Source organism: Acipenser ruthenus, chromosome 26, assembly GCF_902713425.1.
Source record: "Acipenser ruthenus chromosome 26, fAciRut3.2 maternal haplotype, whole genome shotgun sequence".
Classification (NCBI taxonomy): domain Eukaryota; kingdom Metazoa; phylum Chordata; class Actinopteri; order Acipenseriformes; family Acipenseridae; genus Acipenser; species Acipenser ruthenus.
The window spans coordinates 4,303,242-4,318,933 of NC_081214.1; the positions used below are offsets into that span (position 1 = coordinate 4,303,242).

The 15,692-nt window shown below is 38.9% G+C and overlaps 1 protein-coding gene across 2 annotated transcripts in view; it reads left to right on the plus strand.

Annotated features, from left to right (window-relative positions):
- Positions 1-738: 738 nt before the first annotated feature.
- Positions 739-15,692, plus strand: part of LOC117430435 (calcium-binding protein 8) — a 44,467-nt gene continuing 29,513 nt past the window's right edge. Inside the window, exons 1-4 of one of the 2 annotated variants that reach the window (XM_034050453.3) lie at positions 739-1,414; positions 8,060-8,184; positions 12,894-13,037; positions 14,550-14,662. In XM_034050453.3, the coding sequence (XP_033906344.1) occupies positions 8,067-8,184; positions 12,894-13,037; positions 14,550-14,662 (375 nt within the window). In that variant the 5' untranslated portion in view covers positions 739-1,414; positions 8,060-8,066. Of the gene's footprint in view, positions 1,415-2,550; positions 2,659-8,059; positions 8,185-12,893; positions 13,038-14,549; positions 14,663-15,692 lie in introns of those variants that run through there. The other variant, XM_034050452.3, reaches the window with a different exon arrangement.

Here is a 15,692-nt window from a genome sequence, read left to right on the forward strand (position 1 = left end):
TGTTTGGGTTCTAAATAAGGTATTTGTTACCAGCTGTTAGCAGCCCTTTGGTGGGTGGACAGGACCTTAACGACACAAACGGGCCACGTTGTTCCATCGTCCTTGTTTCTTTTATTCACATTGCTGCTCGCAGATACTGTTGTTTTTTTTCTTTCTTAATTGATTTGCTAGAGCAAAATGTGTTATACATAGCCCAGGTCCTCTCTGATATTAAAGCTGCAGTTCACCTCAAACGTTAGACTTTAACACGGATATATAATTCCTATAGACATTCCAAAATACTTTATGTGCACCTGTTAAAACATTATTGCTATTACATCACGCTGTGAGTCAAATTACCCGGATACTGCTTGCTTGAAGTTATAAATGGCATCCACTAGCCCTCTTTGTTCAGGGATAGAAGTAAAACAGAAATAAATACTTGGATCTGGCAATATAAACATAGGTGTCCCAAGAACAAATACATTTTAAATGAATTTTGCAAATAGATGGTGGTGCTATATAATGTTTGTTCTATATATCGCTAGTCTAGCCAGTTGAAGTAATTACGCATACGTTGTATACAAGCTTTAAGGGATATGCAGTATCGAGGTATGTAAATAAAATATGTTATCTTTGTGGCTAGCACACATAATGCCCTAAAATGAATACAGTAGCTTACAGCTGTCGTACAAGTAATATTGTTAAGTGTATTATATTAGTCCACCTGCCTATGACGACTAGAATAAAACGTAATAGAATGTACGCGGCACCAGCTGCCTCGTGCGTTGCACTACAGTCAATGCGCTCGGTCTGTTTTAACGCCGGTGTTCTACAGTTGGCAATCTACGGGTTAAATGTAGTGTGGGGACTGTGGAAACAGTTTGTACAGTACTGGATAGAATGGCATGCGCATTTTTTTTTCCTGGATAGAAAACAGAGAATCTGAGAGAAAGATAATACTCTCACTATCTTTATTTAGACCCCAGTGTATCTTTCCTTCAGAGCTCCAGTCCGAGGCTACAAGTAGACTCACCAGGAGTTCTTGTGAAAGGGAGACAGTGACGCGCGGAGGAATTAATTAAATAAATCAGTAATAATAATAATAATACAATATATATCTGTGTAACTTTGAATATTGGGATGCTGGAGAATAAAAAAGGCCATTAAATTAATTAAAAAGGAGAGCGTCTTCTGTTCCTTTGCTGAGATTGGAAATGGGGCATTAAAACATGTACTACAATCCACATGGACTGAGCGCTTGTCATCGAATAAGGCACCAGTGCTACCTTTTGTGTTGATGCAACAATAGTCCGGATCGTGAAGACGGGAAATAGATCGATTCAACTGGACTACACACTCGCGTTCGCTATCCTCGTAGTTTTTCCTGGCAAAGGATTTAGAGAACCGCTCAGGGACAAACCCACCTTTAAAGGTAAGCCGTTAATATAAATGATCGGTTGTGTTTAATTGCATCGTGTTACTGTGTGATGATGAATATTGGTGTTTATGCTCTGCGTTTAAAGTGCCTGACAACCGTAAAGCGCTCACAGCTCAGCTCATTTTTACACCTGTTGTAATGCTAATGGTCCATTTAGTTGAAATTGGCTCATTCAATTATGAGCCCTCAATAAATTGCCTAACTGGAGTAACATTATGTTTTCCGTATTGCCTTGTACGACCCCAAAGTCAGTAATTTTACTGCTGTAGTGTTTTCCAACAGTCTCCCCTTTCAAGCAGGCTTATATACGAGAAGCATGGCGAAAGCATTGCCATTGTTCATATTAAAATGCTTTTAGGTAAATCGTTGCTTATTGCTTACTGTTGAGTGCGTGTTTCTTACCGGTGTGAAAAAAAATAAAATTAATTAATTCCGGGGAGGCTGTAGCATCCATCACCTGCAAAAATCCACTGCCAGTGTCACTGGTAACATCACATTACGCGACAATAACATATTTATACTTAAACATTATAGTAATACTTCCATAACTGTGTGTAATATAGTAATAAAAAATTAAACATAATATAAGCTTGTATTGGGGGATGTATAATCAGCATTCAGGGGCAGCATTGTGGAGTAGTGGTTAGGGCTCTGGACTCTTGACCGGAGGGTCGTGGGTTCAATCCCCGGTGGAGGACACTGCTGCTGTACCCTTGAGCAAGGTACTTTACCCAGATTGCTCCAGTAAAAACCCAGCTGTATAAATGGGTAATTGTATGTAAAAAATAATGTGTAAAAAATAATGTAATTGAATGTAAGTCGCCCTGGATAAGGGTGTCTGCTAAGAAATAAATAATAATAATAATTCAGTTGCTAATCTTAAGTACGTCTATCGGAATGACCTAATACCCAGCCCGGTCTTTGCACATACCATGTGTTGTAATGTGGGAGCACTTGACCACCTGCTTTACAGTCTTCAATTATTAACAAAGGATTTCCGGTAGCTATGCTGTCTTGGGGGGGTGGGGGGAACAAAACTAATCTGAGAGGTAGTTAGTGCGGACCTGCCTGGGGGACAGCCTGTTATTCTTTGGGCTGCCGTTCGGACAGATGGAGGTTACAGAGACAACTGAAAGGGATTCAGAGGAAAAGAGACCATGCACCCTTTGTGACATGACGGGGACCAGAACAGCTGAATCAGTCATGGTCCAATACCCAGCAGTGTATGACCCATACAGGTAAGCAGTGCTCAAGGGCTGTAGCTAAAGGCTTTTGTAGCAGTACACTGGGTAACAGATTGTATAGCAGTGTTAACCATTGCAAGTTTTTACTTTGAGTCTAATTACACCTGAGTCCAATTTGACATACTGTAGAGGACTAGACAATTCAGGAGTAGTTGTAGTAACCCAGTAGGTTTATAGTAAAGCTCACTATGCCATGCAGGTATTAACTCTTACTCTGCAGTATAGACCCTCAGTCCAGGTGCCTGTGGGATTGTATTGATTGTATTTCTGCAGTACTAGCCGGACTTCTATTTGATCTAAATGAGTGAGGGTCTACATTTTAAAATCCAGACAGGCAGCCTATTGGCCCAGGCTGTTCAATTTAGACTGCAGTCTAATGGGGTGGGGGTGATTGAATCTGCAGTTATTCTACCCAGATGACTGATAAGTCATTTACCAGCCGATGCTCAATAAATTGCAACAGTGTAACTTGCCTTTTTGCGTTGACGTCAGTTCAAGCTGCAGTGTGTTGTTCAGGTTTTGCATTATATATATATATATATATATATATATATATATATATATATATATATATATATATATATATATACTTGAGGATTTCACTGCATTGTAAGGTTACGTTTTAAGTATGACATCTGGATTGACTAGTAACAATGATGATCCAGGGGGAAGGAAACTTCCTGCAGCTAAAACAATGTAAACAAACTGGGTGGTCAATACAGTGTGCTTTTCCGGTGGAATGGCGTGCAGAGAATATGAAACCCTAGAAGAATATTGTAAACATTCAGCAAGGAATAATGTTTTGGAATAGAATTGTACATGGAGGTCAGTAGTGTTTCTCGGGCTCATTTTTAAAGAATAATATTGTAGCACACTCCTGGATTAGTGTGTGTTGAAAAGGTGTAATGCAGGGGACAGTTGGGTTCCTTTTCCACCACAGGGTCTAAAATGAAAATCCTTAGTGGTTCATTGCTCAGCGGTTTTGAAGTAAGAAATTGCCATCTGTTGTTTTCCGTGGCATGTCATGCAGAAGACTAATGCATAACAGAATTTGCCTTGGTGAGAAGGACGGTAAATTAGCTTGGCCTGTACTCCAATTTCTCAGCAGTACTCTGCATTCGGAAATGTTGTTTTGCTGGGTATCAGGGGGCATTCCTGTCATTGGTGAGAATTGGGATTTAAATAAAATTAGGAAGTCCAGCCCACAACTTCAATATGGCTGTAACAAGCTATGAGGACAAGCCAGGTCGTGTCCTCGGTGGTTGTTTTATTTTTCTTTTTGTACAAATTCTGGTAAAGTACAAAAGACTCCTTAATTTTCTCCGTTGGTTTGCCGTGTGATGTAGATTTGGAGGTTGAATAGTAAATACCAAGCAGTCATATAAATACTGCAGCTAGAGCTTTTAACCTCAGTTTGACCTCAGTAGAATGTCAACTGGTTGTGGCCCTGCTTATCAACTACAAATCAATGTTCATTAGCTAGCCAGATCTGTCAAAACTCTCAGTTAATACCCATTGGGACCACTTAAATAGTTAGTATTTTACAAGGATGGTTTAATTGGGGCTGTCCCAGCATCAATTCAAGAGAGGGTCAGAGCTGGACAGCCAATTATTAGCTTGCTGTTTCTGATCCTGAATACTTAATGTGAAGATTGCTCAAGTCTGGCTTGCAAATGTGATGTCAGTGATTGTGACACATTGCACTGAGAAGAGGCCGTGGACCTTCAGAATCCTACATCATTCCTGTTAGGAATGCTGACAAGAGCTCAACCAAGAGCTGTCGTGTCAGCAGTGAACTGGAGAAGAAGAATCACTGATGGGATCATCCTTGTGAAAGGACAACGGTCTATTAGATAGGAATTTTGCCCACAAGTGGCACCCAATAAAGACATATTTACTATGGGGTATATTTTCAAAAATGAACTTGTCTGTTGCCACATTCTTTCCATGTGTATCAGATCCTATGAGGGCCCACTATATCTAGCATGCTTGTTTGTTTGCCATGTATAATTTTCTTAACCTGCCTCCCATGTAACTGTTAATTGTTTATGGTACCAGCTTGAACAGGTGGAGGAAAAACAATTGACCCCGTCCAGTCCAGAACAGATTTAGCCTGGCATTGCTGCCTGGCCTTCCAAGGGGAGATATGCACCTCGGAACGAATGGATCAATCTGCCCACACGTCCAGACAGTGCTGGGTCTTAACTGAAAGCCTGAGACATAATGGCAAACCAGCGGTGACTCATTGCTTCGGCACCAAGACTGTTTGGAAGAGATTTTTCTCTGGTAAACTTGTCAGAATGAATCTTTGTCAAGTTGGCTTCAATTCCCAGGACCAGATGTGTGGATCTTTCTGTCGGCATCTGCTGGGCACAAAAGACTGAATGCAAATCGTTTACTCCTTAGTTTTTGCGCTGTGATTGGTTTGTTCCGTGGTCACCCTAGATGTGCCCTCTGCAATATATACAAGCTGCACCTCCCTGTCTCAAGTTTCAGTCATGATGGGCAAGACATATATGTATGCTGTATTAGGTGCTCAGTTGGTAGGAGCTTACGTAGCCACAGCTTACTGAAGTTTCACAAGAAGCTGTCTTAAAAGTTATGACTTTGCTGCAGATTTCCATCCTCAACGTCCCTGAAGCAGGGATGGCGATAAGACTCCTTGCATAGCAGTTTGATTCATTCCTGGTTTTTGCTATATTTAATAAGACACACCTGAGCAGGTTACCTCTACACAGACTTTTCAGAAAGCTTTAACCCCTTAACACAAGGAATTGAGCGGTTGTTCAAACGGTTTCTTCTTAAAACACATTTGAGAGTGACTCAGGTATCATGAGGAAACTGACAATTTGGAAGACCAGATCCAACCTGTCAGTAAATGTTTTGTGCACCTCATTGCAAAAAATGAGAAAGTTAGCATCATTTTTATTTGTGGTGGGACTCATGTGTCCCTTGTACCTTAAGGTTATTATTTTTTAATCTTTTTTCCAAGCTTTTGTTTTATGAGTTATACACAATAAAGATGTTAGTCCTGCTGCTACCGCTGAATATGCCAATGAAGTGTTGAAGTTTCATGTCAACGCTTAGTTCAGGAGTCTTTCATTGTGGTAGATCTGGAATCCGTCCAAAGCACACTGAATGACCTTCCTGCTGTATGTGATTACAGGATACTAGTGAACGAACCCTGGATAGATGACCCTGAAGATGCAATATGATTTGTCTAAGCACAGTACATACAGACATGCTCAAATTTGTTGGTACCCTTACAGCTCATTGAAATAATGCTTCATTCCTCCTGAAAAGTGATGAAATTAAAAGCTATTTTATCATGTATACTTGGATGCCTTTGGTATGTCATAGAATAAAGCAAAGAAGCTGTGAAAAGAGATTAATTATTGCTTATTCTACAAAGATATTCTAAAATGGCCTGGACACATTTGTTGGTACCCCTTAGAAAAGATAATAAATAATTGGATTATAGTGATATTTTAAACTAATTCGTTTCTTTAATTAGTATCACACATGTCTCCAATCTTGTAATCAGTCATTCAGCCTATTTAAATGGAGAAAAGTAGTCACTGTGCTGTTTGGTATCATTGTGTGCACCACACTGAACATGGACCAGAGAAAGCAAAGGAGAGAGTTGTCTGAGGAGATCAGAAAGAAAATAATAGACAAGCATGGTAAAGGTAAAGGCTACAAGACCATCTCCAAGCAGCTTGATGTTCCTGTGACAACAGTTGCAAATATTATTAAGAAGTTTAAGGTCCATGGAACTGTAGCCAACCTCCCTGGGCGCGGCCGCAAGAGGAAAATCGACCAGAAGGATAGTGCAAATGGTAGAAAAAGAACCAAGGATAACTGCCAAAGAGATACAAGCTGAACTCCAAGGTGAAGGTACGTCAGTTTCTGATTGCACCATCCGTCGCTTTTTGAGCGAAAGTGGGCTCCATGGAAGAAGACCCAGGAGGACTCCACTTTTGAAAGAAAAACATAAAAAAGCCAGACTGGAATTTGCTAAAATGCATATTGACAAGCCACAATCCTTCTGGGAGAATGTCCTTTGGACAGATGAGTCAAAACTGGAGCTTTTTGGCAAGTCACATCAGCTCTATGTTCACAGACGAAAAAATGAAGCTTTCAAAGAAAAGAACACCATACCTACAGTGAAACATGGAGGAGGCTCGGTTATGTTTTGGGGCTGCTTTGCTGCGCCTGGCACAGGGTGCCTTGAATCTGTGCAGGGCACAATGAAATCTCAAGACTATCAAGGCATTCTGGAGCGAAACGTACTGCCCAGTGTCAGAAAGCTCTGTCTCAGTCGCAGGTCATGGGTCCTCCAACAGGATAATGACCCAAAACACACAGCTAAAAGCACCCAAGAATGGATAAGAACAAAACATTGGACTATTCTGAAGTGGCCTTCTATGAGTCCTGATCTGAATCCTATCGAACATCTATGGAAAGAGCTGAAACTTGCAGTCTGGAGAAGGCACCCATCAAACCTGAGACAGCTGGAGCAGTTTGCTCAGGAAGAGTGGGCCAAACTACCTGTTAACAGGTGCAGATGTCTCATTGAGAGCTACAGAAAACGTTTGATTGCAGTGATTGCCTCTAAAGGTTGTGCAACAAAATATTAGGTTAGCGGTCCCATCATTTTTGTCCATGCCATTTTCATTTGTTTTCTTATTTACAATATTATGTTGAATAAAAAATCAAAAGCAAAGTCTGATTTCTATTAAATATGGAATAAACAATGGTGGATGCCAATTGCTTTTGTCAGTTTCAAGTTATTTCAGAGAAAATTGTGCATTCTTCGTTTTTTGTGGAGGGGTACCAACAAATTTGAGTACGTCTGTATATCACAGCTTGTCTTTGAGGAGCTTACAATGTTATGTAGCTTCTATATGGACTTTATATCTCTTCTGGCAACATGCCTACAAACCAACCATAAAACATTCCAATACCAATATTTTGTATGTAATTAATGTTTTTAGTTTTTAATGTAATATGGTATGAATTATACTTTTGTTTTTCAGCTATTTCAAAATAAAAGAATATCTGAATATTCATTTAAATTTCGAAAGCGTATTCAAACATCCAGCCCCTGAAACCTGCGTACCACTTTGTCAACCTACTAACCGCTGTGTCACGACTATACCATTCTTGGCTGTTTCAGCACATTGCTAGCCAAAACGTTATGATATCTTCTGACTCCTTCTCCTGCTATTAATAAGCTTCAAGTCTTACTTCCACTAGTACGGCTGTATCTTTGTTGAGCTTTAAGTAAATATAGTGAGATTCTTGTGGTGAGGCAAGAGGTGAAGCTTTGTTCTTTAAGCAGGCATAAAGGAAGATGAATTAACTGCTGTGTTTCTTTCCTTTGGGAGCCCAGGGGGAAGATGCCATTCCACCATGTAACCGCAGGCCTGCTGTACAAGGGGAATTACCTGAGCCGCTCGCTCTCCGATGAGAGCGACAGTGAGCAATTAGCCAGCATCTCAGTGGAGGAGCTGGCCGGTAAGGGCAGAGCTTTCCTGTACTACAGTTTGCAAAGTTCACAATGCACCTTTTCGACTGGATTTTTATTTTTAAAAATGTGCTTAACTTGTGAGTCAGTTTGATTGTATTATACCTCACTTTACTAGCGTCTTTTAGCCTTTTGACCTATTCCAAGTAGAATATCTCATTCTGTATATATCCTACATGGTACATTTGTTCTCTATCAAAAGTTCTTAAGGCTATACTAATAAAGGCTATGAGAATAAAAATCATGGACACCTAATATTGTATTAGCTGCCTGAATTTGATCAAAGTTTTGCATTGACATTTTTTGCAATAAGCTCTTCCACAAACAGGGAATGTAGCTCTGACACCAATTGATTAAGCTATTGTATCTATTGGTTGTGATTAAGTTATACATGTTTTTTGCTATGATATACTATTCTTCATCCTGTACAACCTTTTCCAATCCATGTGTTACCTGTAATACCCCTGGCTGGCGATTTTTGGTTTTCTTTTTCTGTTTTTGATAATACTCACTTCAGTAAAGAAAATGGGCAAACTTTGCATTGGGCATAGTCGGTGGTTATTCAGATTTTTTTGCACATTTCCCTCTCGCTCTTTATCACTGTTTCCATTGTGGTTGATCAATCCCATCAGGCCTCTACTGTGACCCGTGTGTGACAAGCCAAGCCTAATCATGCCATTTTTTTTCTTCGTTTGACCAGCTTTTCCTCCTTGTTGCTGTGAGGGGCTTGGTGTCTCCACACTCATTTCAGTGCACATCTTGCTCACAAATACCCATGAGGAATTTGTCCTAACATCTGACCAAGCTTCAGGAGTTACACATATCATTCATCACCTGCCACCCTCCATCACTATCACTTGCGCTTTTGTTAAGCTATTACTAATAGGGTCTACTGTGTATTGCTTTCTCCCGTTGAGCTTTACAAACCCATTAACAATAGATTTACGAAGGCCAGTATTAATTAAGCAAACACGAAAACTCTAATGATATGAAACTGCAACATAAAAATAGTCAGTTCCCAAGACATATTTGTTATCACGCAGCAGCTAAAATGTCTGCATATTTATATATTTATTTTCAATAACAAAAGTGAAACAGTATTATATATTCTGTATGATTAGACCGTGGTGTTGCTAATCTGGAGTGTGGGCTGTGCGTTAATTACAAAGCACACCAGTCTGTCTTATTTTGAAGGAAGCTTTTGCTTAAGATCAAAATGCAAGGTCAGATTCATTTGTAGCTTCCCTAATATTCATCTTCTACAAATCAGTTTCAAAGGTCAGAAGGAGGGGATCCAAAAGCTTCAGTTTAAGTAATGTTGGTAAACAAGGTCAATAATATTGTGCTTTATAGCTTTTTCTATATGACATGCACGAAATTTCACAAGCAAATATAACAAATGCCAATTTAAAGCTTTGTAATGATTTATTGATAATTAATAAAAAATGGATCAGGGTCTGAAAGCTATGAAAATAAAATGATGGTCACATTTTAAAGAAATTGCCAGGTCATGATGGATGGTTGATTAAGGGTTTCATTCGTAAGCTGTGGAGTGTGATGAATAGACCTTTATGTATTGCAGCAAGTCAATAAGAATTAAAATTGAAAATCATATTCATACAAAATAGCATCTGAATTACTGACTCATAGGGCCATATTCACAAAGCTTTAACCAATGAGATATTTACAGAAGGATTTATTTTTTGATAGATTTAATACCATTTGATGATATTCATTAAACTGTTCATGAAAATCAAACTGTATATTCATTAAAAAAACAGACATTAAAGAAAGTAGTTAAAGCCTTGTAAATATAGATCATGAAGTGCTCCTGAAATGCATTTATCAGGTATGCCACAGAACAGACTGAGTCAGGGTAGTGAAAATACAGTGTCCTCCTCCGACTGGCCATTCCGTATCAAATCAACTCACCTTTTTACTTAGCTTGTGCTGGGACTGTGTTTCCATAGCTCAGCTGTGTTCATCAGTGCGGCAGTCATGTAAAAACGTGTATTGATTTTACATAGCACACTTTTTTAAGAACCTTACTATCAGGTGGCAATAGTAGTATATATTTTTCTTTGACTAATAGTGTTAGATTTTCTTAGGTATCATGCTTTGTCTTTCTGTTCCAGTTCTTCCCTGTTCTGTACATGTCTTGAAAGTATCAAGCACTGACCTTTGAGTAAGTAAATCATTTTATTTATTTTTTATCAATCCTGCATACAAAAGACCACTCTTTTAATATTTTTTTTCAAGGGAAGACCTTGTCATTAAAATTAAAAGATGTAATGGGTTTGTATTTCTACAGTTTTGAACGCTCTGAACTGAGCAGAACATCCTGGCTTGTTCCACACTCCTGTCTATATTTGAAAGGTCAAGTGCTACTCTAAATTATAGCTGTTTCTGAAAATAAATCTTACTGATAAATTCTTTGACAAAATTACTTCAGGCCTAAATGACCTAGAGATCAGCTGTGACTATCAATGTTAACTATAATCTGGACTAATAGTAATTACGGTATATCTAGTATTTTACTAGGTTTGCTAGGGTGCTGTTGCAATAGTTTTAAAGTACAGTGCCCAGGGCTTGAATGTTGCCCAACATACTTGCTTTAAACCATGTACAGTACAGTACAGTACCGAGAACGTTGGTGCACCTAGGATCTCAAAAACAACTCAGAGATGTCACAGAAAAAAATGAATGAAACTTTTGAGCACGGTAGACTGGATAGAATAGGCATAGTAGGTTTGGGGATGGAGGCCTAACTGGGGCACCATTTTTTAGGTTTGGGCCCCAAGTTGTCTGTGGGCCTAGGTCCAGAGCCTACAGGTCCGTCCAACCGTAATATTAAAAATATATTTTTATCCTGTTAATGGAGTGTGTGCCAATGATGTTCTCCCTGAACCGTCAGGCTTGACTGGCTCAATTAAACATTAATATATATATATATATATAAAAACACCAGGAATGATTGACACACCATTAGGCCAATGACAACACATTGTTTGAGTGTGCAGGCTGGGGTTTCAGTCATTTTAGATCCACAACATACTGTAACTTATTCCGCTGTTAATAACCGAAAGACAGGTGTTTATGTTGAATCAAGTGGTGAGTTCCACATATTTTCTGAGATGTTTTTTCTTCGGGGGGCGGGGGGCGGGGGGCACTGTACTTTAAAGTTATGTGCTGCTAGCAACAGTTTTATTTTAATTTCTTTTTACAAATGTGATGGCTGCTTTGAAGTTATAAGTAAAGATAAAGCAAGATACATTTGTATACATGTTCAGTAATGACATCATTTTTTTTTAAATCAACTGCAATATGCATAGTTTATGTACTGAGGAAGAATTTGCAAATGGCCTGTGCAATATAACTGCAGTCAAAACACAAATACATTATTTATTGATCATGAACAAACCTTTATTTAAAGTGTGACCAAATGAGAATTAGAGAAAAAAAGTATATCTGATTTACAGTTTCTGCATTCTTCTGGCAAGTAGACCCCATCACTGTCACTTAGTAATAATCTGATTTTAATTACCTTCCAGGCTTATTGTCAGCTGCTGCATTCGGATGTGCATATTAGCATTTTTTTTTTTTTTTTAACTACCTGATTTACAAATTAATTAAAGATTTGCGGCTGGTCAATAAGAACATCAATTAGGCAGGAATATTCACTCTTAATTAATTTAAAGATTGAAACATTTAAATTAATTTGCTGCTCTCGTCCTATTGTAACTCAGCCAACTCAATAGACCTTACTGCCAGAACTTTCAACCAATGGGATCAAACCGCAACCTTAATGACAGTATTGCATCGAATGAGATGTGGATACTGGCCGACACAAGATATGCAGCAGTTCCAGCTTACAGCATGCATATTAATCATGCTGCTCTGTGCAATTTGTCTTAAAGTCTACAGTATTCCTGCCGTTACACTGAAAAAGGCATTATCCAAAACATTTTAGATTTAGTTTCATGTGTTTTGACCTCCCAACATGTGATTCAGTGTTTATGGATGAGCAGTGCTTTTGGATAAAAAAAAAACAAACAAACAAACAAAAAAAAACATATTGTCAATAGCCTTAGAAGTAAAGACAATATAGTTATAACTTAGCTTGTTAGCAAAATTGTTCCATATCACTTTAAACTACCAGCCATACACAGTCGTGTAATAATGTGTTGCTAACGTTTTAACTGCTTGTTGTTAATGCTCTTACATGGTAACTACTAGTGTAATAAAAGTTTAATTACAAGGAACAGGCCTGTGCCGTAGTGTTATCATGCAATTACACCAGTTCACAAGATGTTGTTCACAAGGCCAGTTAGGGTCTGGAATCTGGGTGATTACCCAGTTATTGCAATGCAATTATATTTTGGGGTGCTGTCAGCTTTTTGTTACTGCAAGGTCTACTGTAATGGCTATCAATACAAAGAGGTTACAAAGATTCAGACAGCTGTTTCACTGCCCTCAGTTTGCATGATTGATAGCATTTATCTTATCATCCCACAGTTGTGTGCTTGTGCTAAGTTGTTCAATATACAGTACTGCTGCTTGAAAGTTTATTGAGAGCAAAATAAATAGCTTTGTTGAGCTTGTGTTCAGTCAAATAAAGACCATCCCAAATAGAATGGACAAAGGACGAACTCGCTGTGGGAAGGATAATGCTAGCCATTCTCTTCCTTTCTCCTGGCAGAAATGCGGGAAGCATTCCGGGTGCTGGATCGGGATGGCAATGGGTTCATATCGAAGCAGGAACTGGGCATGGCCATGCGCTCGCTGGGGCACATGCCCAGTGAGGTGGAGCTGGCCATTATTATGCAGAGATTGGATATGGACGGTGAGTACACATATAACCCATTGAACCCACTATGAGTGCAGTCACCTATATAATATAATTAAGGGCTAATGGCAATGCTGTGGCAAGCTACAAGGTAATAATGGAAGTCCCTTGAGACAGGAGGTGGAGGGCATTATTTTAACGAGGGAGTTTCAAAATTATAGAGGAACACGTTACAGCAATGTCATTATTATACAACATTTTTAAGTTAGTTATCTATTTAAGTTTGTCTGGGATCTTTTGGTGACGAGAATATCTTATCATTCATCTGCTTCCTCTCTGTGATAAGATATAGCCTCAAGGAACAGCGGTGCTAATGACATTTGTCCAGGCTTTGATGTACAGTTGATTAAGTTTGAAGTGTGATGACACATAGTAAATGTAACATTTTTTTATCATGGACGTCATTTTGCATTCTTGAGCAGCCACTGACTGGCTCAGCAGATAAAAACATTAATAAATAACAACCAGTTTGAATCATCCCCCCCCACCCCCACCTTGGCACACTTCATTGCTGTATCCAATATCAAACTTTTTAGTTTTTGAATTTGAATTTACAGAACAGTTCATTTAGGAATCCACTTGGAGAAACTTCAACAACAGTATCCATCCAACACTCTGAGTTGCTTTATCCCTGATTCCAAGTGTGCCTCTTCTATCGATCCACAATGCAAAGGGCATGCCTCCATTTTAATTGTCATTGCATTGAGAATGAGCACTCCATTACAGACGCACTGTCAAATCAAAGTCATTTAGCTTTGCAGACGTCCCTGATTTAAAGGGTCACTTTCAGAGTAGAGTGAATTCTAATTAGTAAGATATAGTCATCTTGCATGGGCAGCAGTTTCGTAACAGCGTTGCAGGAGATGGCTGTGACTGCAAACACATACGTTTGCATTGATAAAATCCTGGCGCAAATGGCTTCCTGCTTTCTGTTTTGATGTAGTCTCTAGCCTCTGGCTGTCTTGTTCACTTTGGTGCCTAGTGTGCCTGGGTATAGTTGGTCATGGCAATGTTGAGTTTAGAACTCATTCTAGTCAGTGCTGTCTGACTGGAAGCTTTCTTGTGGTCACCAACGGATGTAACAGTAATTTTCATTTTCTACAGTATTGTTTTCCCTATTTTGCTTGCATTGACCATGCCACTAGATACACAAGACCATGCTCAAACTCGACATGCCATTAGGCCGATTCTGTACTACTCATTAAGTACAAACTTGACTTGACTTTTAAATCTGAGTGTTTTAAGGATATGAGTGAACCACTCATGAGACAAGATCTTTAGCAATACTTCCATCACATTCTGATGCAGAACCAGTTGTAATGTATATCATGGATGGATAGGTAAGCATACATTGTGGTCACCACTGCATGACCAGATTACCTAATAGTAGTAGTGCAGTATTTCAGGCAGTATATTCTTGTCTCCAATCCTTGTAAGGTCTTGACTGCACTGATAAAGTGAATTAAACAGTTGTTTGAAGAACATTAAACTTGCTCTTCTCATTTCTAGGAGATGGCCATGTGGACTTTGATGAATTTATGACAATACTGGGCCCAAAACTTTTGTCTTCCGAAACGAGGGAAGGGTTCCTCGGGAAAACGATAGACAGCATATTCTGGCAGGTAAAAAGCTTAAACTCATTATTGCCATTTGTTTGATTGAAAGCTTAAAAAACTTACTAAACTGAGACAGAGTGTCTAAAAGTCTCCAGCTCAGCGTTTGAACTAGATTCAAAGATTTTGAAAAATGATGCTTTCTCTTTCTGATCTCTGATATGAAGTCTCAAGGCATCTGATCTTAAACAACATTGTTTAAAAATGTGCAGTGGGATCCTATCTTTAGAATTAGGGAAGCTCTTCAGCAACTCCAGTTGGGAGAGACAGACCAGTGTGGCCCCTGGCTATCCTACAGATGGTTTCTGTCAAAGCTGTTCGTGGTCCACAGTGGAGATGAGGGATGCAAAGTTTCTTATTATTTCTGCAGAGCATCTACTGTCTTTTTCACTTACAAATAAAAGCCCAAATTATCTAGCTGTAAAAAGAGACGCAGAAGCCTATGAGTGTTCTGTGATGCAGGAAAAAGTTAAGCTGGACAAATGTTTCAGCAAAGCATCTTCATTGTTTTGGTCTTTCATCAAATGTTGATCCATCATTGTTTCCCGGATGTGTGTCTTACATTTACTCTTGTATACATTCCTTATAAAATAGCACATCTTTACTGGAAAGGTAACACTGTTTTGTGGCTTTACTGAGGCAGCAAGCAAAGGAAAGGGCAACGCATTTTTAATCAGGCTTTTTCAGAAATGCACCTTAGGTCCCCTCTTTTTCATTAGTGTGGAATAATGAATGAATGACTGACAGATATCCCTGTGGTTAATAATTTATTTAAAGTGGCAGGTTTATAGATCACAGTTTGTATGTATGTATATGCAATATCAAATTCCTGCTGGCCATCTGTCAGGTAATTTCTATGAATTCTTGCTCCATTACAAGGGGAAACAAAATCTTGAATTACTGTTTTTCTGGCAGAGAGCGTATTCCACGTCATAATTATATTTTTAAGTAAGCGGGCATTGATCTATTTATACTCCCTTTCCTGCATTAGATTAGAGGAAGCATACCTAAAGAAAGCAACATTTTTCTCAATAACAAC